This window comes from Fundulus heteroclitus, unplaced genomic scaffold (assembly GCF_011125445.2).
Source record: "Fundulus heteroclitus isolate FHET01 unplaced genomic scaffold, MU-UCD_Fhet_4.1 scaffold_147, whole genome shotgun sequence".
In the NCBI taxonomy this organism is placed as follows: Eukaryota; Metazoa; Chordata; class Actinopteri; order Cyprinodontiformes; family Fundulidae; genus Fundulus; species Fundulus heteroclitus.
In genome coordinates this window covers 223,115-248,129 of record NW_023396559.1, presented here as the reverse complement: position 1 = coordinate 248,129, position 25,015 = coordinate 223,115, and the positions used below count along the sequence as shown (strand labels likewise).

The 25,015-nt window shown below is 42.0% G+C and overlaps 1 protein-coding gene across 4 annotated transcripts in view; it reads left to right on the top strand.

The window, feature by feature from the left end:
- Positions 1-25,015, top strand: part of LOC105916552 (A-kinase anchor protein 6) — a 421,177-nt gene that overhangs the window by 219,753 nt on the left and 176,409 nt on the right. For 3 of the 4 annotated variants that reach the window (XM_036129221.1, XM_036129223.1, XM_036129222.1), the window contains exon 10: positions 23,588-23,684. In XM_036129221.1, coding sequence (XP_035985114.1) covers positions 23,588-23,684 — 97 coding nt within the window. Of the gene's footprint in view, positions 1-106; positions 490-23,587; positions 23,685-25,015 lie in introns of those variants that run through there. The other variant, XM_036129224.1, reaches the window with a different exon arrangement.

Here is a 25,015-nt window from a genome sequence, read left to right as displayed (position 1 = left end):
TTAAAAGAGTGTTTGGATTTAGCACGTCCGATTCTGCGTCTACTATTATCATGTTTATTTCTCTTAAGTCATGAACAAGACGGTATTTGTTTTTGTCTGCTTTCAGAACTGGAAAAATCGGAGTGTTACATTGACTTTCTACTTCCACCAGCACACCTGCTTGCATCAATCCATCAATGGTTTTCTGAATGCCTTGTTCTGCTTCTGGTTTTAATGGGTATTGCTGGCGAAAAGGAAACCGTGCATTTGGTTTTATTTGAACTCAAACTGGTTCTGCCAATTTTACTAAGCCCACATCTGTGTCATGTTTAGACCATAAGTCCTCAGAGATATGTTTTAGCATGTCCTGCATGAATGGTTGATCTTCAGACGAACCATCTTCCTCAGACTGATCTTTAACATCAACAGGCACTGTCACAATGTGTGGTGTTGCTGTCATTGCTGCTTCACATAGGATCTTGATCATTGTTCCATCGCATGATTGTGAAATTAATGGGTTATCTGTTTCTTCCCTATGTTGTTTCAGTTGCAAGTTTCATCATTGGTCCCAGATCTTCTGCATGAATTCCTTTATTTACAAACAATGTAATGTGTGGTACTGATTCTGGAACATTGTACCACTCTGAAATAAAATCATTTTGTATCACATTTAAAGCTGCACCTTGGTTTCCAATAACAATGCATTGTGTTTCAAGATGAACAGTTCTGTCTTTTGTATAACTGTCCCATTTTTATTCAAACTCCTTGCTCTTTGAAATGTCATAAAACATGGTGCAATGGTAATCTAGAAAAGGTTTTCTGGCTTCTGGAATTTGAGCTTTAATGTACCGGCCCCAGTTAGTGACTTCAACAGGGCCCGAAATATCTCCTAGCCAATGAACATTAGCTTCATGTGTTTGCATGTACATTTGAAGATTCAGACCTGTTTTATCAACATACAAACCCTGAGGAGAACACCAAATGTTTAATTTCATCCTGCACAACACATCTCCTCCCAACAGGTTAATTGGTGTTTGGTCAGAGACAAGAATTTGTATTTCTATCTCATCATCATCAGTTGCCAGTCGTGCAGGAGCTGTCATTTGTATTAACTGTCTTGTTCCCGAGAACCCTACTGTTGAAATGAATTTATCAGACATGGGGAGGTGCTTTGCATAATTTAAACTTACACACATGTAAGCTGCTCCAGTATCGACCAGCATTGGTGTTTCTTTTTCTTCAATTAGAATTTTTAACATAGGTTCATTTTCAGCACCGTCGCTTATGATCAGGCATTGGTTCTCCCCTGTAAGGTTCTCTGGGCCCCCCTAGTAACCAAAATTTGGTGGGTTTACAGGACGTCTTGTTGGACCTAGATGGAACCGGCCACGCGATTGCCTTCGGTAGGTGCTGTTGCCTCTTGGGCAATGCTCGGCACGATGTCCAAGTTCATTGCATGTCCAACATGCTTACATTATTCCAGGTGCACCAGGCCTTCCTTTGTTAGTCCAGGCGGGACCTCTTTGCTGTCGTCCATGAGGCCCATATGGCTGTGAGTTAAATGCTTGAGGATAGACATTCACCACAGGTTGTTGCAGCTGGGTGGATTGAGGAGCCAGAAAACTCCTTTGTGCCTGATTTGTCACATCAGGTACAGGTCCTGAAAAAACTTGGGGTGGTATTACATGTTTAGTCGCTTTAATCATTGTGGCTTGAGTCTTGGCTTTGTTTTTTCCTGACAGTTCTCCAAGCTGCATTTGTGCCAGTTTTCTTTGAACGTTTTTATCTTGTTCTGCAATCTTCATCTCCTCCCTTCTGTGTTTTTCAACTGCATGTATCACATGATCACGGAACTCTCTGTGAGGCATTGACGTCAGAGCCACCACATCCTCGAGCCTGCTTCTCACAGGACCAGGCATTGCTTCAATGATGGAGTTCCAGAACAAAGTTGTCAGCACAGGGCTCTTATCAATTTTCTCTTATGTTTCCTGCTTCCATCTTTTCATCTTCTTTGCGATGTAAGTGGCTGGGTTTTCTGTGGCATCAATAGGATTCGCTTTCAATGCTTTCGGATCAATTTTCGTTGGAAATTCCTTCCGCAGTGCTTCCCACAGTGCTGTGCGAAATAAATTGAACCCAATACCATACACTCTCTGTTGGAGCATCCACGCAAAACGTTCCTTTAAGACGTTTTCCATAGTATATGTTCACATGCACTGTGCAAAGACAGCCTTTAGTTTGCCAATAGCCAACATTTTCCCCACATTTAACTCTTCAAACACCTTTATCCACTTGCTGGCACCCTCGTTAATGTCTGGCAATTTTGCAACCAATTCGACCAAGTCTTGACTTGTCCATGGAACGTAGTTTGCTAAATTCCTTTTTACGAGTATTGGTAATTGTTTATCTGTGTATCTTTCAGGTGAATGTATGTTGGGTCTGTACCTCAAATTAAAATCACTTCTCTTATTAAAATTAAAATGGTGGGCCTATGTTATTGTTATATGTTATTCATTAAATTAATAAATTAAAGGTAGCTTACACATGAGTGTTTACGCATGTTTCGTATAAGGGGGGGCCTCAGCGGAAAATGTACTGGTGTAGGGGGGCCTTGGCATGGTCAAGTTTGGGAATCCCTGGCATAGGCTACAGGCTGTTGATAGTGTCAGATAAAAAATAAACGTGTTTTTGTTGAACAAACTCCAGGGTCCCGTTCTTTGTACGTTGCTTAAAACATCCGAGATCAAGTGACATATCCAAGATGATTTCATCCGGCTAATACTGATTTGGCTAATTGGGTTCTTCGAACACACCTGTTGTTTATGATTAGTATGGCTGGATTGAGTTATCTGAGATAACTGCACGTTCATGCGTTTGTTTAAAAGGGGAAATGTATCGATAGTAGAAACAATGATCAGCAACGCTGCTATTGGCTGTTCAGCATGGCCAAAGAATGCCCACAGTTTTTCTCCCAAGCAGAGCCTGACCTTTAATGGAAGGCTATGCCAAATTTCAGTCATTAATTAAAACGACAGGGAACACCTCAAAATCTGCTAAAGCCAGGAGAAAGGGCTGGCAAAAAGTAGCAGACAAATTAATGCGTAAATACTGTCCATGGTAGATGTTTCTATCACTTTCTACAGTATGAATTTTTGCACTTTAATAATTTCATATTTACTTTGTTCTTTTATATCAGAGCCTCCACGGGACCCACTAGAACATGGGGACAAGTAAAAGTGAGATACAAGAATATTCTACAAAATGGTAGCCTTTAATTATTATACTCTATTTTAAAAAGGCACTTATGTCAAGAGATCCAAATTTCGGTGTCATTCCTTACACACAGGAAGTAAAGGACACGTGCAAACTGGGAATTTTAACAAAAAAAATTTCTTTATCTAAAAAAAATGAAGTTCTTCCTTTTCCAATTATTGAATATGATAAAAATAAAAAGCAAACCATCATACAAATAACTTCAATATTTTCTATTTATGGCTCTAACACCACTTTTTCCTCTTTAAAAGCCACTGTTAAATGATGTGTTTGTCTGTTTATAACAGCCACCAAGAAAAATCTCTCTACAATTACACGGTCTTGCTGCACTGAAGGATCCTGTCTATTGCGCAATACGCGATTAATTTGAAAAAAAAAAATGATTCTTGCACCTTCCACAACAGGTTGCAGTCGTAAAAATGGACATGACTACAACAGACTTCCCTATCTCCTCCGCTTATACAGCTGGCACCTGCTTCTTTCCGGAGGGGTGGGGGGTATGTGGGGCTGTACTGGGCACTCCTTTTTTGGCTCTCCCAGTTTTAAACACATTTGATAAAAACATGCTACAACACGATATTTGAGCAGGCAGAGGCAGGCTCGGGGTCTTTCTAACACCCCTGTTCTCTGATTGCCATCCGGAGTCCGGGGCCTGGAGGAGGAGCTTGCCACCTGTTTGGGGTCTGGGCTGGGGTTGGACATTGGGTCCCGGGGGTCGGCTGGGGCAGCCGTTTTTGCTCTCCCCTGAAATATAGGGTAGGGCTTAAGAATGCTGCGATTGACTGGTGACCGGTCCAGGGTGTACATCGCCTCACGCCCATTGACAGCTGGAGATAAGCACCAGCACGTCTCGCGACCCCACAAGGGATAAGCATGTCGGAAGATGGATGGATGGCTTAGGAATGGAGGGCATGGTGTGGGGGAGGTAGCACCTCAGGGTATGTGGGGTGGGCTTTGGTTGCTTGGCCTGTTCAGTTCATGTTGGCACCATCTTAGGGTGGATGGGCCCATGGGTTGTCTGGGCTGGCATCAGGGTTGGGGGTGAGGACCGGGTAATTTGCGTTGTTGGTTTGTGGCCCCCCCTTCTTCACACACACACACACACACACAATCTTGATGTTGGAATTCATCTTCCAGGTTCAGGGGCTGGATACCCCTCTGGGGTGCCAGTGCCTTGACCTGGGAGTATAGGGTATGAGTGGTGAGTGCGAGTGTGTGTACTGCATCCCCCTTTTTTAGGTAGGAGTGTTTGCATGTGGGGGCAATAGGGTGGGAACATGTGAATGTGACTGTGTACATGGCTTTCTGTATGTTTTTTGTCAGGTTGGGTTTGAACAGCCCCTTCTCCTGGGACATCTCAGGTTTACCCCCCATTCTCCTCCGCTGGCTAGCACCTTGGCCCACTGGTGCATTGGTGGGCGTCAGCTTGTTCCTGGCAGCTGCTCCGCAGAGCCTGGACCCCCGTGGCTTTGTTTCTGGGCCCATGGCTGGATCCGCTCAGGCGTAGCTGGCTGCCGGCATAGCCTACAGGCTTAGTCCCCACGGCTTCCGGGGCTTTTGCTCTGTGGCTGCTGGGGGGTTTCCTGGGGCTCTCCTCTACTCTTCCCTGGGATGGGGGAGGCAGCTATCCATGTGTTGGACCTTCTTGGGCTCTTTTGCTCTGGGAGCCCCTTCGGGCATCTGGGGTTCTGGTTTTCCCTGTTGTCTGCCTCGGTGTTGTGGGGGGTAGGTCTTTGGCTCCCCACAGCCACGATTGAGCATTGTCCTTATTAATAAACAGATACAGATTCACTTCTATCCAGATGAACCCTATCATTAGCTTTGGCTGTCACTATAAACATCTTGCATTAAATAATTCTACATATTCTTCCATTATGTTATGAAGGTGTTGGTTGTTTGTACCTTTAACACTTTATCAGTTGGTTTTGCTGTTCGTTTTATATATATATCTGCAGGTGTAGAAGAAGACTCTCAGGATTTTATCTTGTACTCTCTTTTTCTTCTACTCTATTTCTGTCACCTTTTCTCCCTTTTAGCATTATGTGTTGTCTCTTTCTCTTCCTTTATCTTTTACATTTTTATTCCTGTGTCCATTGAACTTGACATAATTCTAAAATAATATATAATAAAGTTTTTTTGTATATATATCAAGCGGAGTACTATAGCAAAAGCAGTAATGCACCACTTGTGAAAGTAAATCTCTTTGGCATTAAGACAGCAATTCGTAATGCTACACAGCCAGACAGGACATCTAAAAAAAGTCATGTCTGTGGCATAACTACCAGTGTCACTCTGCTCACTCTCCCTACTTCAATATGTCAAATTAAGCTAGTGGCCACTTCCCCTCGTCCTGACCACATCCCTAATTAAACCAGACCAATCATATGGCTTCCTTCTCTTCCTGTTCTGAGCAAATGCGGACGCTTCGCTACACCTCTCCTTCCCGGACCTCTCCTGCTTGGCTCTCTGTCTGAATGCGGCGTAACTCTCACAGATCCTTCCGATTCAAAAACTATGGATCTAATGAGCTGGTCATGCTACTAGATACATCATGGATTCATGGGGAGTTTGGAACATGATGTGCCTGTCTTTTTTGTCCATTGAGGATGTGGAAGATGCTTACATAATTGGATTTATGATAACAGAATTTCTACTTATTGGAGCTAGTGGTAATCTGATATATCAACAAATACAGAAGATCTTGGCTTCAGTTTTGGCAATGGTAAGGCTGCCAGGGGTTTGTGAGGGGTTGCACCTGGCTGTGATTACCCAGGCTCAGATGCTTAGTGCACAAAACCGCAAGCTGGATGCGATACTTGCACTGTATCACATGCTGGCAGTGGTTTAAACTGTATGATGAAACTGAAAGGCCTTGGGGAAGTTTCTAGCTTGATTTACAGCAAAACGTCCAACAAATTCAGCTGTTTGAGATTTGCAATGAAGATGGACCAGCAGAGACTTAACGGCTGACACAAATTTTATAGTCAAAAATTTTACAGTCAAAAATAATCACTTTGTTATTGAATGCAGTGCCCTGGTGGCCTGATGCAATTGTACGCTCCTTCTGTGTGATAAAACTGCACCTTTATGAGTGGCCTTTTATTGTGGGCAGTCTAAGACACACATATGCACTAATCATGGTGTCTAATCAGCATCTTGATATGGCACACCTGTAAGGTGGGATGGATTATCTCAGCAAAGGAGATTTAGACTGGTTTGTGAACAATATTTGAGGGAAATGGTGATATTGTGTATGTGAAAAAAGTTTTAGATCTTTGAGTTCATCTCATAAAAAATGGGAGCAAAATCAAAAGTGTTGCATTTTGTGTGTATAACTGCTAAAAAAAAATAAAGGGAACACTTAAACAACACACCCTAACTCCAAATCAATCACCCTTCTGTGAAATCAAACTGTCCACTTAAGAAGTAGAGAACAGGTTAAAACTACAGGCAATTAGCAAGACACAATAAAGGAGCGGTTCTGCAGGTGGTGACCACAAATTACTTCTCAGTTTCTATGCTCTCTGGCTGATGTTTTGGTCACTTTTGAATGCTAGCTGTGCTTTCACTCTAGTGATGGCATGAGACGGAGTCTACAACCCACACAAGTGGCTCAGTGAGTGCAGCTCATCTAGGATGGCACATCAATGCAAGCTGTGGCAAGAAGGTTTGCTGTGCCTGTCAGCGTGGTGTCCAGAGCATGGAGGGTGTTATGCCAGAAGCTGGTTGAATATGCTTATTATTATTATTAATTATAATTTGGTATTATAATTTAAATAATAAATCATTCAACTCAAAATTCCGCTATAACACAATATAGTTCAAATGGTGGTGATGTTAGCAATAAGCTTGTAAGAATTTATACCACTAATGCATTAGTTAATTTGCTGTTATGAACTCATTTATGCTGGAATAAATGATCAGGTCGGACTGTTAACCGACCAGGTTTATCCGGCAGCTGTGAGAACCCCAATGTAACTGCAATTAGAGTTTAAATCCTTATTCCTTATCACCATCCAATGATATGTCTCTGTATTAATATCAGATGTTAACTCCAAAGGAGGTTAGCTCTGAATTCTGAATAGCCAGGTAACTGTGAATTAGATTGAACACAAAACAATGTCTATTCCGCAGTCGTTGGTTTTATTGAACCAAAAGCAATTCCCTGTTACAGTAATTCTCTGATTCAACAACTTTGGAATTCTTACTCACTACTAAAACTAAACATGCAAAATATATATGTGGAAATAAAAGAACAAAACAAAAATAAACAATGGATTAAAATGAGCGGTTAGCAGATCTTAACTTGACTCACAGTTGTTTAACACCGCCCTCAAAACACCGGCATTTGACGTATCAGCATTGACAGACAAAACAGCTTTGGGAATCTCACTGGACGCTTTGATGTCTTACCAAAAGCTAGTTCAGCTAAGCTCCCTACAGTTCAGATACACGTCACCCTCCCAAGATGGCTGCTACGATGACGTATGAGGGGAGGTCCTAATGACGTAACCACGCTTACGCTGATGGGATAATGCCTCGCTTCGAGAGGGCGCGGCTAACTGGGAGTTTAAGCAAAGCCCGCAAATTGAGCTCGGACAAAGAGATTAAACTGATAAGAAGAAGCGAAAAGAGAGAGGGGGGAAAGCAGGGAAGAAGATGGAAAAGAACTGAAACAGTGACCCACGGCGGGGTTATTAATGAATAACAAATCAACACAGCAAAATCAATTGTAAAATGCATGCACATACAAAGAAAAACATTCAGCGAAATAATTCCAACTTCGTCGTGGAATAAAAGCATTAATCTACACCTGCAAAGTTCTAACGTCTGCCCAGGCACTTCTAAACATCCTATGGATGAAAAAGAAATAAAAGGGGAGAACCCCGTTACTTTGAGGTGGTTCCGAATGAAAGTCCCGGCTTCGGGTTCGTGAGCGCTCGGAATAACATGGCGTCCTGAACGCACCAGAGCGGGCAGCAGCAGGAACAGGGGAGAAGGCTCTTTCGTCTCTTCCTCCGGGCTCAACAGTCGCTTGGCTCGGCCCAGCACAAGCGTAGTCCTCTTTCGATCACTGGGAGATAAGGCGGCTTCCAGTATTTGATCAGAGGGAATTAAAAGTACCTTTTTGAGTCGACCTCCTGTTAAGCAAACAGGGAATAACGTTGCTCCGAGAAATCTCGGTCCAGCGAGAAACTCGAGCACGTGGCATGGGATTGCCCCAACGGAGTGAAACAGCTGTGTGTCTTCTCGGGTTGGCAGGGCACCAGGGAAGAAGAAAGATTGTCCTGCGTGGCCGAGTTTTATCAACTTTTGCCTAGCAACGTTATCTCTCCGCTCCGTTGTTAGGGCGGCAGCCATTTTGGGCTGCGTTGCATGATGGGAGTTGGTGGCCATTTTGACCACATTGCATCATGGGTAATGTGGTCCGTTACGTCCCGAATTAATGCCGTTTTTGTCACGTCCCGTAATGGCATAACAAGGGGCTACCAGGAGACAGGCCAGTACATCAGGAGACGTAGAGGAGCAGCAGGACCGCTACCTCTGCCTTTGTGCAAAGAGGAACAGGAGGAGCAAAATGACCTTCAGCAGGTCAAAAATGTGCATGTGTTTGCTTAAACGATCACAAACACACTCCATGAGGGTGGTATGAGGACCCGATGTTACAGCACAACGCCGTGAAGGACATTTGGCATTTGCCAGAGAACACCAAGATTGGCAAATTCGCCACTGACGCCGTGTGCTCTTCACAGATGAAAGCAGGTTCACACTGAGTACATGTGACAGACGTGACAGAACCTGGAGATGCCACGGAGAACGTTCTGCTGCAACATCCTCCAGCATGACCGGTTCGGTAGTGGGTCAGTAATGGTGTGGGCTGGACATCTTTTTGGGGGGTGGGGGTGCACAGCACTCCATGTGCTCACCAGAGATAGTCTGACTGCCCTTAGGTACAGAGATGAGATCAGCAGACCCATTGTGTGACCATATGCTGGTGCAGTTGGCCCTGGTTCCTCTTAAGGCAAGAAAATGCTCTCGTGTGGCTGGAGTGTGTCAGCAGTTACTGCAAGATGAAGGCATTAATGCTATGGACTGGCCCGCCCATTCCCCAGACCTGAATCCAATTGAGCACATCTGGGACCAATGCTGCGATGGACCAAAGACTCTGTAGGAGCTGGCATATGTGTTAGTCCAGGTCTGGGAGGAAATCCCTCACAAGACCATCCGCCACCTCATCAGGAGCATGCCCAGGCATTCTAGGGAGGTCATATAGGCACATAGAGGCCACACACGATACTGAGCCTCATTTTGACTTGTTTTAAGGACATTAAATTAAAGTTGGATCCACCTGTCGTGTGTTTTTCCACTTAAATTTTTAATGTGGCTCCAAATCCAGATCTCCATGGCTTAATAGATTTGATTTCCATTGATAATTTTTGTGTGATTTTGTTGTCAGAACATTCAACTATGTAAAGAGCAAAGTATTTAATTCCATTCATTCAAATCTAGGATGTGTTATTTGAGTGTTCCCCTTTATTTGTTTGAGTAGTATATTTAGAGGCGTGAACAAGGTGACCCAACATGCACTGCAGGTGCGCATAATTCCTGCAGATCATGATGTATAAAGGAATGTTTTTATACTACTGATGTTTTTTGTGCACTGCACACTTAAGCATTTTTCACCACCTCCATATTTTAGTATGAAAGCTGCACACTCTTTTGCATGAGGCCCTGGACTCCAGATGTGCCTGCTTGATTTGTCAATGGCCACACAGCCTCCGTGTTGTGAAAAATTAAAATTTTTTATATTGTCCAAAAAGTCAAGTTATGTAAACCATGATTTATTTTATAAAAGCAAAGGAAACGCAAAATACCCAACATTTTTTAAAGGAATTGTATCTTGCAAAGTAAATTAGATGATTTCCCCTACAGTTCTTGACATGTATTCCCCACATTTTACTTTCCACAAAGATACTTTAACTCTCTAAATGAGGGGTATAATACTAGAAAAACAGACAATAACAATATCATCGTTGAGTTTATGAAACATTGCCCTTTAGAGTCACAGAATCAGCTAGATCCCCATCCTCCCAGCTCTTAGACTTGTTAAAGTCCTACTCACTACTCCTAATATTGTTTTCATTTTAGGAACTCCTTTAAGGTCTGGGGTGCATTGTGAATAACTTTTATCTTACCGAGGTAAAATTCTGAGAAAAAAACTTAAAATTCCAATTCTAGGATGTTTCCTAACATAAGAGCTACTTTTAGTTTTAAGATTATTTGTGAATATGAGCACTGCAATTATGCTCTAAAGAAAGGGAGAGGACTTCAAATTGTCTTTTCATCGTTTTTTTTTTTTTTTTTTTTATCAATTTCTATATCCAACCGAGCAATGTGCAAATTGACACATTGTGAAGATATAATTACAACTTTCCCATTAAAATAAGAAAATGCAAATCTCACACAGTCAGCAAAAATACAAAAGGGAAAAATAATTTAAAAGGAGAATAGATGTGATACTATATGATCTGATGATAAATGCTTCAGTGGATAGATAGACAGAAAGGCACAAAGTAGCCCGATGCAGTGTTAGTGAAACCGTCCAGTCTGGTCTCTGAACACCATTAGAGCACTTTCTGATCTTATTTTTGTATGTGTGCATGCGTTTGTGTTCTTGCACACATTGTGTCTCTTGTGGTGCTCAAGCAGCAAGATTGACAACCTGTTGTGCTGCAGTGGGAAATGCAGCATGCTGATATTTAAATGCATGCATGCTTACACAAATGTATGTACACGTTGCTCTAAAAACTCAACAGAAAGTAGTATATACACAAAGCTGTGTTGATAGTGGAGTTCTCCTAAGAGTACACCAAAAGAAAGCACAGTGTTAAATAATGGGTGAATCATTCCTCTAAGCAGAATAGGTAAATAATTAAATTGGATGTTTTAGGTTTGCTTGACAAAACTTTGTATAGACTCCTTTATACATTAATGTTTACATCACCTTTCAACAGCACAAGTTAAGCTACTCCATTGTGTGTTCAGAGCCTTGGTTATCTTTGTGGTTGTTAAAGCTAATGTAATCACTCTTTCCTCTGTAATGTTTTAAACACTTTAATCCATGTACAGACTTGACTTTAAAAATAAATTTTATTTTATCCTTTGTCAAGCTACTCTAGCTCTGACAAATAAAACACAGACTGAACCCCATGGTTAGCAATGTCCTCCATTGCTGCATTCTGTCATCACTGCCTTGCTGCAGCCATCCCGTACACATTTACACATTAGGTTGTGACAGAAAATCACCCTTATTGTGTTAAATCAAACAGACAACTAGCAAACCACCCAAAGTTGGTACTACTGGAAAAGGGGCATAATATACTATTGTCTTTGGTCGGAAACTTTATGAATTTTTTTAATTTGGGGAGCACAGCTTTTAATGTTTTAATTTAACAGCTCTGTGTGTGAGCATAGTCAAGAAACCGCGTCTACCCCCCGCCAGCACCAGCAGAGGCTGCAGCGGTGTGGGCGTGTCACCGGTTCAATCACGGCACCATGAGCAGCGCTGTTTGTAGGCACTGCTCGATCGATAGAGAGAGACAGTCACTCAATTTAATCTTGTAAATATAACTTTCGGCTCAAATAAAAATTTTCCTGGCGTAAACGACTTGAAGCGAGGAGACAGAAACAGAGATTTTATGATTCTTGCTCATTTTATTCTCTCGGATCCGTTGCAATTCTCTCCTCTGTTGCCTCCAATTCCTCACTCCCCCTCCTCCTTCATCACTAACTTTCACCTTAGATGTCTCACCTGCATGACATTTTCCCTGGTTTCAGCCAATTGAGCATATTTGCCAGAATGATTGAAGCAGAGACCACAAGCGATGTGCGCATACACAGCACAATGTGGATATTTCATCTTAAAATGAAGCGTAGAAGAAGATTTCTTTTAGATAAATACATTTTGTGTGAATACTGTATCGTTCCGTTATGACTCCCAAGCACCAGACCGAGGTTTGCTGCTAACACTTTACTTTAGGACAAACAGAACGGGAGAGCTTTCACCCCGCCAGTCCCCTGAACCAAAACTCATCCCCCCGGAAGCCACATATTTCTTCCAGTATAAACTCAAAACAACCTAACTTAAAGGAACAGTAAATGTGCAACAGCATTTAGCAATAAAGTCTAATACGGATCATTACAATACATTTTGATTATTGATTAAATTTACAGTTTTTGATTTTAATCTTTACAATGGAAATGTTTATTTACACGTCTTTATGGTGTGGGGGAAAAACACAGTCGGCTCGCACACCCCCTAGTGGCAGCTTTGGGAATCCCTGCAGTAAAACATGAAACAGTAAGGCATGTATGCAAGTTATACCTGCACACACTGGTGACGGATGTACTTCACCCGGTCACTGTTCCATTCAAATGGTAATTTGTACAATTGTGTAACGTACATTTCACTCCGTCTGAGGATTGATTGAATATTTTCAAAGAGGTTGTCATTTTCCAGACCAGCTCTTTTTATTTCTCGCAGTCTTATAGCATTGTTTGCAACCACCAATGTACAAATTCTTTACTCTTGCTGCAGCGTCAAAAGGGGACCTCTTCTAGGTTGTCTTGCAATGCTTTTAGAGGTTTTTACAGTACTGTAATACAATACTCTAGAGCTGATACCAGGGCAATAGTTCAAAGGGATGATACAAGCACTGGCGATCTTTTAACAGCAAACTCAAAACGCAAATTTAATAACAGAAATAAAATTAACATCTAGAGAACATCACTATATAATGCTGTTTATCTGAATTAACGCTATATTTCAATCAATAAATCCTCTCTACTAGGCTTGTGAAACTTAACTACTAAGCAAAATGAAGATAAAAAGAAGCTATGCTAAGGAACTATTTACATCCAAAAGAACACAAATGACAAAACAAAAGTGGTTGATCATCATCAGAATAATTCAGTGAATCCTGGTTCACTGCAGATCTGACTTAAGAACATGAAATGGAGTTAAATTAGCTTGACTAATTTAGTAAAACATTTAGCATGTGTTCAACCCATTCACAATGCAAATCCTGAGTTAAACAAAACATTATTTGAGGAAATAACATTTTGTTTGAGTTAAAGAAATAAAGTGCACCTTAAAGAACGTGAAATGATCTTAAATTAGCTTCACTAATTCAGAGCAACATTTGGCATGTTTTCAACCCATTCACAATGCAAATCCCGAGTTACACAAAACATTATTTGAAGAAATAACATTTTAAAGAATGATTTGCTCAGTAAAATCATTACTTTAGGGATGCTCGATTTTATCAATCAATGCAATTATACCTCCGGGAGCTAGGGGTCGCTAAAATCGGCTAATCTAAAGTTATACAAAATGTCTTTTAATCGACATTAATATTCCATATTAATTTGGTAATAACGCTCATAGCACTATCAAACGACGGCAGAGCGAAACAAACAAACCTTATGTGTAATGCACAGGAATTGGACCCAAGATTTAACCACAATAGGTCAGTGGTCAAAGGTCAACAAGCTTTATTAAATAAAGGGAAGCGCTAACAAGCAGGGCACACTGCTTGCGCTCAGGCTGGAACCTCTGGAGGCAAAAACACAGGTTAGTGACCATGGAGGCAGGTATAATGATTGCTGAGGAGCTGGGTCACTAACCTGACTGAGGAGAACCAGGGCACAGAGTGCCGGCTTGAGGCGGAGAAGCGAATTCGGGGCTGAGGTCCGCTTGCTGGCAGAGTTAGCTGGGGCACGGCCCAGGGGACAGCCCACAGGGGACAGCCCACAGGGAGGCGGACAGTTCCAGTGGGGCTTTCCAGAGACGTGATCCAGAGGGGTCTGGGTTCGGTAACAGGGAGGCGGACAGTTCCAGTGGGGCTTTCCAGAGACGTGATCCAGAGGGGTCTGGGTTCGGTAACAGTGATGCAGAGATCCAGCGGCAGTACAGACAGGGAGATCTGAGAGGGAAGGTCCAGGTCCGGTCCAGGTTCGTTAACTGATGGGTTCAGAGATCCACAAAGGTTAGACAGATTCCAGTACTCACAGGCAGGAGGGTCAGACTCACAGGCAGGCAGTCCAGGCAGACAGAGGCAGAATGGGGACAGGCGGGCTCAGTAATAGAAAGCAGATCAGGTCGGGCAACAGACAGGCTTGCAAACAGAATGGCTGGAAGTTCTTTTTTTCCTTCCACACCACACCTCGCAGTGTAACAACCTATTATTAAAATTATAATAACAAATTATAATTACTACTAATAATCATATTTAAATAGTTTTCTGGCATAACAAGCACCAGTGCCGCGATCATTACATTATGCTTAAAACAACCGTATTTGAATAACCCGAAATCAGAAGTTACCAGAAGGTAATAAGATTTTGGTTAGCGGATTTTCTGCACTAACTTTAAAGACTTCAGCTTTATTTTTAGGCATAATGAGTGGGCCAGATAACATAAACATTAATATCCCATCAATGTATGAAACCCTTGTGGAGATAACGCTTGTTATAACCATAAAAACACACTCGAATCATATCGGCAAAGACCTGATACAGAATGTTAGCATGAGCTACTTCCGTTAGCTCTTTGTGTTGAAAACACCATGTTAACACATTACACAAATATTTCCCAACAACCATGTAACCTTTCCTTTTGGATTCTCTGCCGAACCTGTTGGTGCCTCGTGTGAGTTCGGTCCACTTTGGCCATCCAATGAAGAGCAGGGGAAAAGCAGGGAATACGTGGTTCTTTCAGCAGCGGGCTAGCTCTTAACAGCAACAGACATGCAACCAGCCGCAACGTTGTCGGGATCAGCCTGGCCCGAAGCTCTGCAGCGTTCTCTGACCGGGTTGCAGTCACGATTTTAGCTCCCTTTTTCTCTCAGCTTGGGAAGTGGGTAAAGGAAGCCAATCTGTGCCATCTCGAGTCACCTTTCCTGAAACAGCAGAGGAGAAATAATCAAAGCTGTTTTTCACATGGAGGGATTCTTTCCTCTGGCACCTGATGCTGAAGTTAAGACAGCAGACTTAACTCTGATTTGCCCGGTCATGTTCCCTGGGCGAAGAGAGATTTCTCCCCTGTGCTGGCTTGTGTGTCTTTCAGGCCCCATGAGGCCCCATGGTGGCCCAGCCACCTCCTCTCCTCCAGATGTCCCAGGCAGAAGAAAAGTGAAGACTGAGTCTCTGGCCAGGAGTGCTCTGACCTTTTGTCTGTGGGGAGTGGTCTGGGTTCACAGCAGGGAAACCTGCTATGAAGGCGGATCCTTGGTGGCTGTGAATGTGAAATGTCTTGCTCACAATCCATTTTTAATCCTTCCCCATGTCACATATTGTTCAAAATTCACTGTGAATTTAGCCATGGCATGACAGTTGACCTGAGAAAAGTTATTTATGGACATTTTCATGGATGTACAAAATGTTTGACATGTTGAACAATTTTGTGTGCAATGACACAAGCAATGAAATTACTATTAATTGTATGAACAATGAATATTAAGCCTGTACAAGTATGATTAATTTTGACAGACATGATAAAAGCAAGTTAATAGTGATCAAAAGCAAGACAAAAGTGATAATTATGCAGATATTTGCATTTACTCAATTGCTTCATGTCCAAAAGCATATGCGATTGGATTAAATGAGCACTCAAACGACTAAATGTTGTGGAGGTTGCACTAACTGCAAAGTTTAATTATGAAAAATGCCCCAAGTTGTTTACATGTCTAAAAATACAGCTGGCAATGTTCCTCCGCACTAAGTCAGGAGGCCAGGTACTTCTGACCAAAGCACAATCTAAAAGCAGCTGTTCTTCCAGTCAGGTGGACAAGGCCCTATCCCCTGTCTTCTCTGAGAAAAAACAACACAGACTGTAGCATCCAATGAAACCCATTCGACAGGAATTGACCATTTTGGCTTGTATAGTGGCCAAAAAGATGGATGGTGGGTCCAAACAGGAAAGCTTGTGCCACAACAGCCTAAAACCAATGCTCTTTCACTGTAAGACATGGGGGATTCTTGCCATCTCCACCAGGGGGTTCGTGGCCGAGTGGTTAGAGCAGCACGCTTGCACTCAGAGAAGGATGCAAGTACCCGGTTCAATCCCCAGTGCCGGCACTCTGGGTCCCTGAGCAAGACCCTTAACCCCAGATTGCTCCCCAGGCGCCGCACAGTGGCAGCCCACTGCTCCCCAAGGGGATGGGTTTCTCCATTTCTCCATTGTGAGATCAATAAAGTTCAATTATTATTAACCAGCCTGCTTTCATGTTTTCTGTTCCACATTTTCCCAGTTCTTTTTTCCTCCTTTTTTCTCCCCTAAAAACAGATCAAGATATTTAAACCATCTCTTTGCTATAAAAGGCCTCGAGGGAGAACTGGGAGCCCCTTCATCCATAGCTAGGGTTTGACTTTTTCCCCAAATCACCCTTGCAGCAGATAAAACAGAGAACTTATGGGTTATCTCAATCAGTTGGTCGACATCCTGCTGATTTTTGGTAAAAACAATGACATCTTCAGCATAGGCAGATAAAACCACTTTGCTAATAAAACCAGGTAAAACCAAACCGTGAACACTGCAACGTATCTTTTGAAGCAGGGGATCCAAGGAGAGTGTATAGAGCATCCCGGACAGCATGCCGCCTTGCAGAACACCTCTACGCACTATGAAAGGAGCACACAGACCACCGTTAATCTTTAGCACACTCTCAATGACCTGTACATCACCTGGATCTTGGCAATCAGACAGCTCCGAACCTCTCCATTGTTCTCCCAGGGAAGCCATGTTTGACGCGATCAAATGCCTTTTCTTGATCTAATGCGAGCTAGCCCTTTCTTAGACATCCCGAAATAGGTAGATGTTATCTACCATGGACGCTTTAGGTCCAGTCCCGATGGATGACCTGCTCCATAGCTTCTCTCAGCCGAGTTGCCCAGGCTTTGAAGCATGGGCGTAGGTTTGCATAGGGACCTTAGGGACATGTCCCTACCAAAAGTTTGGATCAACCTACTTGTCCCTACCAATAATTCGACGTGAATAACATGTTTCTAATTTACAATACAATGTTGCGTCTTATCCTCTCGCAGCTATGATGCCTGGCAGCTGCTGCTGTTCGGAGAGGAGATTACAGATTTTCATTGTAAACATCTAGCAGGTCTTCTTCTTTTTTTTTTTTTTCCCCCAGTGTCCTGTCTAGCAATGTGGCAATAAGAACTGATATCTTAATGCCAAATAGAGCTCGACAGATTTTGCTTTCACAAGTGGAGCAAACAGCTTTCGCCATAATGCTCCGCTTGATTTGTGCGTGTAAATAGCTTTATTGTGATTCCTGCAGGGAGAATTTCAAATTATATGGACACTACAATGGGAAAGTAGGAGAGTAAAAGAAAAACAAGAAGAGAGAGAAAAAAAGAAAGAAGAGGTGAAAGAAAGAAGAGATAAAAGGAAGAGAATGATAAAACGTCCTCTGTCTGCTCCATCACCTGGAAAGAGACACAAAAAGAACAGCACAACCAACAGACATAAAGCAACAGATACAATCGTGTAACACCTTGATACCATTGCTAAATCATATGTATTATTATTTAAGCTGACATGTGTAATGTGATACCTAAAAAAGAAAGTAAAAGAAAATAAATAAATAAATTATAGCCTTTCTGTATATAAGTGAACATTTAATAACTGGGACCCAGCACCTGTGGGAGTTTGTGAGAGTGCACTAGTTTAGGTGAAAATTATCCAGGAGGAAATAGTTCGATAGTGGTTGTGGAGAACCGAAGACCCACCTTCCCCGAGCACAGAGGCAGGAGTCAGGGGACCCGTAACCCCGGACTCCCAAAGGGGCCCCCAAAGCAGTGCGCCCGAGAGGGGCCTTCACAGGAAATCTGCAACCCCCCCCCCGAGGAAAGTGGAGAGACGACCCCGAGGAAATCCCCCAGCCACCGCAATGCCGACGCCCCCAAGAGCCGCGGGGACGAGCCCGTGGGCTCCGCCGGCAGCCGGCCGCGCTGAAGTGGTCCTGGCCATGGTCCCTGGGGGCCAGAGGGCCAAGCAGGTCTTCTTCTAGGATGTCTCAGTTCACTTTAAAATATACAACAGTGAGCCCGTTGATCCCAGTTTTACTACTACTGACAAAGTAGTTTTATTTGAACTTTTACATGTTTCTTTGCCTAAATCAGCCCAAAAATACATTTAGAGCTTCTCTAAAACTGCAGTTGTGGGTTAAAGACAGATTAAAATGCCAGTTGCTGCTTTTAGGTAAAAGTTATGTGATAAAAACACTTCCTAAAGGCAAAGCGGGTAAAATCTATTGGTAAAATCTGGCACATTTTAAACACATTTAAATTGTGTTTAAAACAATAACAATCATTCAAGTTGAGTTAAAGAGATGTGGTTTTCTTTAATGTGGGACCGTATTATTCTCCTCCGTACTTTACAACTGCCATAGGGTTTGTTGGGAGGCTGCATGCCACTTTGCATTTTTTGCACCAGTCTGTTTTTTGAGTTTTTTGTAAAAATAATACGTTGAATCTTTTGATAAACCATGGTGCGTTTTCCAGCCTCCCTGGCTCCATGAAGATTTAAAGAAGCTATTTTAAAATTATCCATGTTGAGTGAAAGGCTAAAAACTCCACCACAATAAAACAAGCAGAATAAATAAGTAAAAAAAAAAGAAAAGAAAAAAGCCCACGTCATTTTATTCAGAATTGTTTTCTTTATTATTTTCTTTGGTCTAAAAAACTCTTGAACAGAAAACCCAGATTCATCTTTTCGTCTAATGTGATACCTTGCAGAGAAATAAAATATTTTTAAATTAGGAAAATCCTTTCCACCTTTATACCTCTCAAGCCCTTTGTTTGCTGGAGAAAATTGTTTAAAGACTTGACTGGGTAACATGAATTTCCACAGCTTGTTTGGGACAAAAGAATCTTGCTGCTGTGAGAGAGCTCACCCACTATATTTCTGCTATTGGAAAATTATTTTCTTTCTATTGCCAACTTGCTGACCTGATAATTCGCCTGAGCAGCAGTCACCACATTTTCTTTCTCTTACTATGCCTTTAGTTTGGCGTATCACCTTCTCTCCCTCACCTTTCTCCTCTACAGAAGCTACTGCAGGCTTTTGCATATTCACCTCCCCTCCATCCACCTGCACCTCACCTTTCCCTCCCTGATCTTCACACACCAAGCCACGCTCCTTTATCTCATCCTGTTTTCTCCTATCCTCACCATTCACTCCACCACTCTCCCAACTACCACAGACCAGCGTGCTCCCCTCACTCACCACACAACCACTATTTTGTGGATCAGATTTGTCATTCAGGGCCATTCAGGGCTCCTCAACCACACTCTCCTACTGGGTACCAACGATGGAGTTCCCTGCAGCACCAGACTCCCCTGCCACCTCAGGCACTCCAGCCTTGCCAGATGCCCCCCTGCCAGACCCGGCTGCAGAAACAAATTACAAGGGGGGCATTACATTTTTTCAGGGGGGCACACTTTTTCAAAAAACATTTTATATGCTTCAGGCTGAACAGTGGCTATGTGACTACTCCTACAGTACTGAGAAAGAAATTCTCAATAAAATCCCAAAATCTAAAAGAACGAACAAACAAAAAGCAATAGTGTAGTCAGTGTTGCCAAATTAGGCAGGTTTCCACCCAATTAGGCTTTTGAACACATTGAGCTGGAACAAAAATAGCTTATGGGCAGGTTGTAAAAATTTGGGAAGCTTTTCACAACATTTGTTAGGCTTTAAGATAGATTTACTAACAAAATATATATCAAAGTAGTTGTCAATGTCTGGATGAAAACTAAAAGAATTTGAATAAAATACCATTTCCTTCAACTCATTTTACTGGTCAATTTATTTTTTGAAAAGAGTCAAATCTCTCGAATCTGACAACAGTGAATAATAGTTATAAGGAATAATATTGATTAATAGTTATAATAAAATAAGAAAAGAATAATATTGATTAATAGTTATAATAAAATAAGAAAAGAATAACGGTTAATCAAGTTTCATTATGAAATTGTATTGGTCAATTTAAATACCCCAAGAAGGGTTGAGTTCTACTGATCAACTTAAAAATATTTCATGGCTGTGTAAAAGAGAAATGTTTGATTGAGCTATACTCTGTAAGATAAATTAAGTTTATATTAAGGTAGATTAATTACTCATGTTGGGAAGCTAGTGATAAAAGTTTTTTTTTTCCCCGGTTGATATATCATGATTGTTGAAGTGCTGTTGTGTGTTATTTGGTTGTCTGATTGTATATTTTGTATATTATTTGCATATTGTATATTATTTTGTATTATATTTTCGCAGTTGTGCACTAATGGCATGGGTTTGTGTGTTTAATAGTTCTATAGTTTTAACATGAGAGAGTTTTAGATTTGGGCTTGTTTTTTCTTTTAAGTTGGGCAGATTTTATGCTGGAAACTAATAGTGAGATAGGGCAACCTGTAGTGCTGCGTCTGGACTCAAAAGTCAAGCATAAGCTACACGCTGATAAACATGAGCACTGATGTCAGGCTGAACACTGACTGAAGCAAATATTCAGACTAGAAGAGGTGTTGTAATTACAGCAGCTAGAAAGCACAAGGCTCAGACCAAAGCAGAGTTCCCTTCTGCCTGCAAGTAACCCTGGTTTCTTCATTTCAGCAGTTTTCCTGCTTGGTTCTGCTACTGGTGCTCCTAGCTGTCTAGCTAACCCTCCTAGCGTGAATGTTTACTCTAATGTTGACTTCAATGCTGACGGTTCAAACAGAAATTAATAGCGCTGCTTCCAGCTCGCTCTTGTTTGCTTCGTTGTTATTTCTTCTAATTGTTTGGTAATCAGACTGAATCTCCATCCTACTCTACCGACACCGACGGGGACCACAGCTGTTCCGCACCGTCTCTGAAGGCTATGCACTTATGACCCAGCGACCCGCCCCTCTTCAGCTGTAAATGGCTAGCATGTTGCCTTCAGTCGTTGATTTGATTGGTTAAATTGTTAATGACAATTTTGGAACGTCTTCAAACTTCGGAAACAAATCCAGTTGACCTGGATGACTGAGAATCTTCACCAGCAAAATATCAGAGTCTTCTGTTGGAAGAAGGTGGCATTTCAGAATAAGGATCTCCATCCATCATCTGGAAAGCAATAGCTCAGAAAAAAAAACATTTTTGTTTGTATTTAGGTAAGGTAAGGCATGCAGCAGTGGTGTTGCCAGAAATCGATTTTCAGACAGGCCTACTAAAATTAGGTGGGCCAAATAATTATATTTGAAAGTAAGTGAATTTATAAGTTGCACATTTGTATGTTCACTATGGAGAAGATATAGGCTGAGGGGAAGGAAAAAAGACCTTCTCTGTTCAAGGGAACATCCTTGAATTGACAGCGGAAAAAAACAATCAGGACCCATCACCTGTAAGATGATTTAGAGTCACAAACACGACGGAGTAGCTTTTGGATCATTTAAACTGCGGCAACCTGTGAGAGTCATTATTTCCGTGTCTGAACACAATGTCAATAAGCATCGTCGATCCAGACCCCCAGGACAAATGAAACCATCCGTCCGTCCATCTTCTTCCGCTTATCCAGGGTCGGGTCGCGGGGGTAGCAGCTTCAGTAGGGAGGCAAAACTATCCATAAAGGGAGCTAAGGGTCTTACTCAGGGAGTACCACAGTGGCAGTCTGCGGGGATTGAACTGGGTACTTGCAACCTTCTCAGAGTGCAAGTTCACTGCTCTAACCCATCCCCTTGGGGAGCAGTGGGCTGCCACTGTGTGGTGCCCAGGGAGCAATCAGGGGTTAAGGGTCTTGCTCAGGGACCCAGAATGGCAGTCTGTGGGAGTTGTGGTCTGGGGCCGGAACGAGGGGTTAGGACCAGAGCATGGACTGGGTAGGTCAGGTTGTGGTGGTCCGTCCCCTTCCCCCACCCACCATTTAGATGTTAGGGTTAACCTCGCGGGTCCATGGGCTGGATACCCCTCTGGGGTGCCGGTGCCTGGACCTGGGAATATAGGATGTGTGTGGTGAGTGCGAGTGTGTGTACTGCATCCTCTGGTCCCTGGGGCCCATGGTTGGTTCCGCTCCGAGGCAGCTACCTGCCGGCGGAGTCCACAGGCTCATCCCTGCAGCTCCCGGAGGCTTCAGCATTGTTGCTGTTGGGGGGTTTCCAGGGGGCTGTCTCTCCTCTCCCCTTAGGTGGGGAGGGGGGGTGGCAGATTCCCTGTGTTGGCCCCACTTGGGCACCTTTGCTCTGAAGGTCCCTTTGGACATTTGGGGTTTTGGTTCCCCTGGTGTCTGCCCCAGTGCTCTGGAGGGCAGGTCTTTGGCTATTCACAACCAGTATAGAACATTTTTCTCATGGATAAACCTTACATGCACAAGCACACTCTACTACAGGTGCTTGGATCCAGGTACTTACAGATTCACCTCTACACAGAAAACCCCTAATATTATCTTCAGCTGTCACTTTATACATTACATATTAAATAATTCTGTGTATTCTTCAGTGATGGTATCAAGGCATTGCTTGTTTGTACCTTTAAACACTTTATCGTCTGGTTATGCTGTTCTTTTTCTATCTCCCTTTGCAGGTGAAGAAGCAGACTGAGGATGTCGTATCGCTCTCTCCCTTTTCTCTCCTCTTTCCCTTTAACCTTTTCTCCTTTTTTCCGCTTCTGCATTCTTGATTCAGTGTCCATTTAACATGAAATATTCCCTGCATAAATTCTAATAAAGCTTCTTGCATATGTAAATCAAGCGAAGAACTATGGCGAAAGCAGTAAGGCTTCGCTTATGAAAGTAAAATCTGTTGGGCTCTTTATGGCATTAAGAGAACAATTCTTATTGCCACATTGCCATACAAGACACACAAGAAAATAAATTTCATTATAGTAACACATGACAGTAAAGATGACGACTCTTGACAATGCTCATAGAATTGCATTTCTTTCTCTCTGCCTCCAGACAGCTTGTAATATCGCCAATACTAGTTGACATGCCAGAATTACAACTCATCCAATAGCAACACAGTCCTAAAAAAATCTCTCTCCATTTTTCTCAGATGTGTGGTACATGTTAGTTTCCAACCTCTACTTCCTGTTTATTACAGACATTTGTAATGTCAACTTCTGAAAAAGTTACTTTTTGTGCAGTCTGGTTAATATACTTAAAACCAGTGGATTGAAAAATTACTAATTATCATTCTTTTTTTCTTCTTTTTTTGCAACATTTTTAATATTTGCTCTGTTTGCATAACAGTTGGATGGAAAGCTACTGTTTGCAGTCTTGACTAATGGTGAACTTTGTTTCTCTCTGTTTTAGAACTTTAAGATAAATGTCGACTGTCAAAATGCTTTGAAGGACAGTATAGTTGAAGAAGGAAAAGCACTACTCAACATCAGCAGCTCCCACCAGTTGGGTATGTTCTTACACACATTATTATTATTATTATTATTATTATTATTATTATTATTATTATTATATGGATAAAGAGTGTGACTTTAAGAGAGAAAGTTCTTAAATGTGAATATAAACATTAATAAAAGCAAAAAAGAAGCTTGGGTTTGGGGATATGGAAGAGAGAAAAAAATGTCCCTCCAAAAAGGCTTCCATGGGAAGAAACACTGTCCATCTTTTTTGGTCTTTGAATTTTTGCCACTTGTTGGAAAAAAAGTGAAAGAAACATATATAAAATAATGCTGAAATCCAGCGGTTGTTACTGCTTATGGGTTATAAAATCTCAGTGGAGAGGAAAACTCCCCTTTAACAGGAAGGAAAAACCTACAAAACCAGGTTCAGTATGAACGGTCATCTGCCTCAACCAACTACGGGTTAGAGAAGACAGAGCAGAGACACAACAGAAGCACACATTGATTCAGAAACTCTTTCTATGTTATATGGTAATGGCAGATGATCTGCCCTCCTGGATGGTGTCACAGCTAACAGAACGCCAGACCTGGTGTACCTACTATGAAGAGGAAAAAAGAAAGAGAGAACAAAAAGTTAAAAGTTGAAATGACAACAAACAATCCAAAATTGGGGAACAGTAGGAGAACTCAGCAGAGGTAGAAAAATAGACCCTGATGTCCTCCAGCAGCCTAAGCCTATAGCAGCATAACTATAGAGGTAGCTCAGGGTAACATGAGACACTCTAACTATAAGCTTTGTCAAAAGGGAAAGTTGTACTTTATTACCCCAGAGGCCAAGTTATTGCCATCCAGATTAAGTGATTGATTAAGAACTTTATTTTTTGAGTACTCTGGTCCAAAGATTACAACTTCTGTCATGTCAGAATTTAAGTGCAGAAAATTTAAAGTCATCCAGCTTTTGATGTCATCAAGACATGACTGCAGTCAAAGTAACAGATTGGATTCATCAAGATTTATGGATAAATATAGCTGAGTGTCATCAGCATAACAGTGGAAATTAATCCCATGCTGTCTGATAATTTTGCCAATCGGAAGCATATATATAGTAAAGAGAATTGGTCCAAAGACTGAACCCTGTGGTACTCCACAGATAACCCTAGAGTTTGAGGAAGATTTATTATTAACATGAACAAACTGGAATCTGTTTGACAGATAAGATTTAAACCAGCCTAATGCTTTCCCCTTAATCCCTACAGTATGCTCAAGTCTTTGTAGGATAATATTGTGATCAACGGTGTCAAATGCAGCACTGAGATCTAACAGGAAAAGTATAGACACAAATCCATTATCTGAGGCCATGAGAATATCATTGGTGACCTTC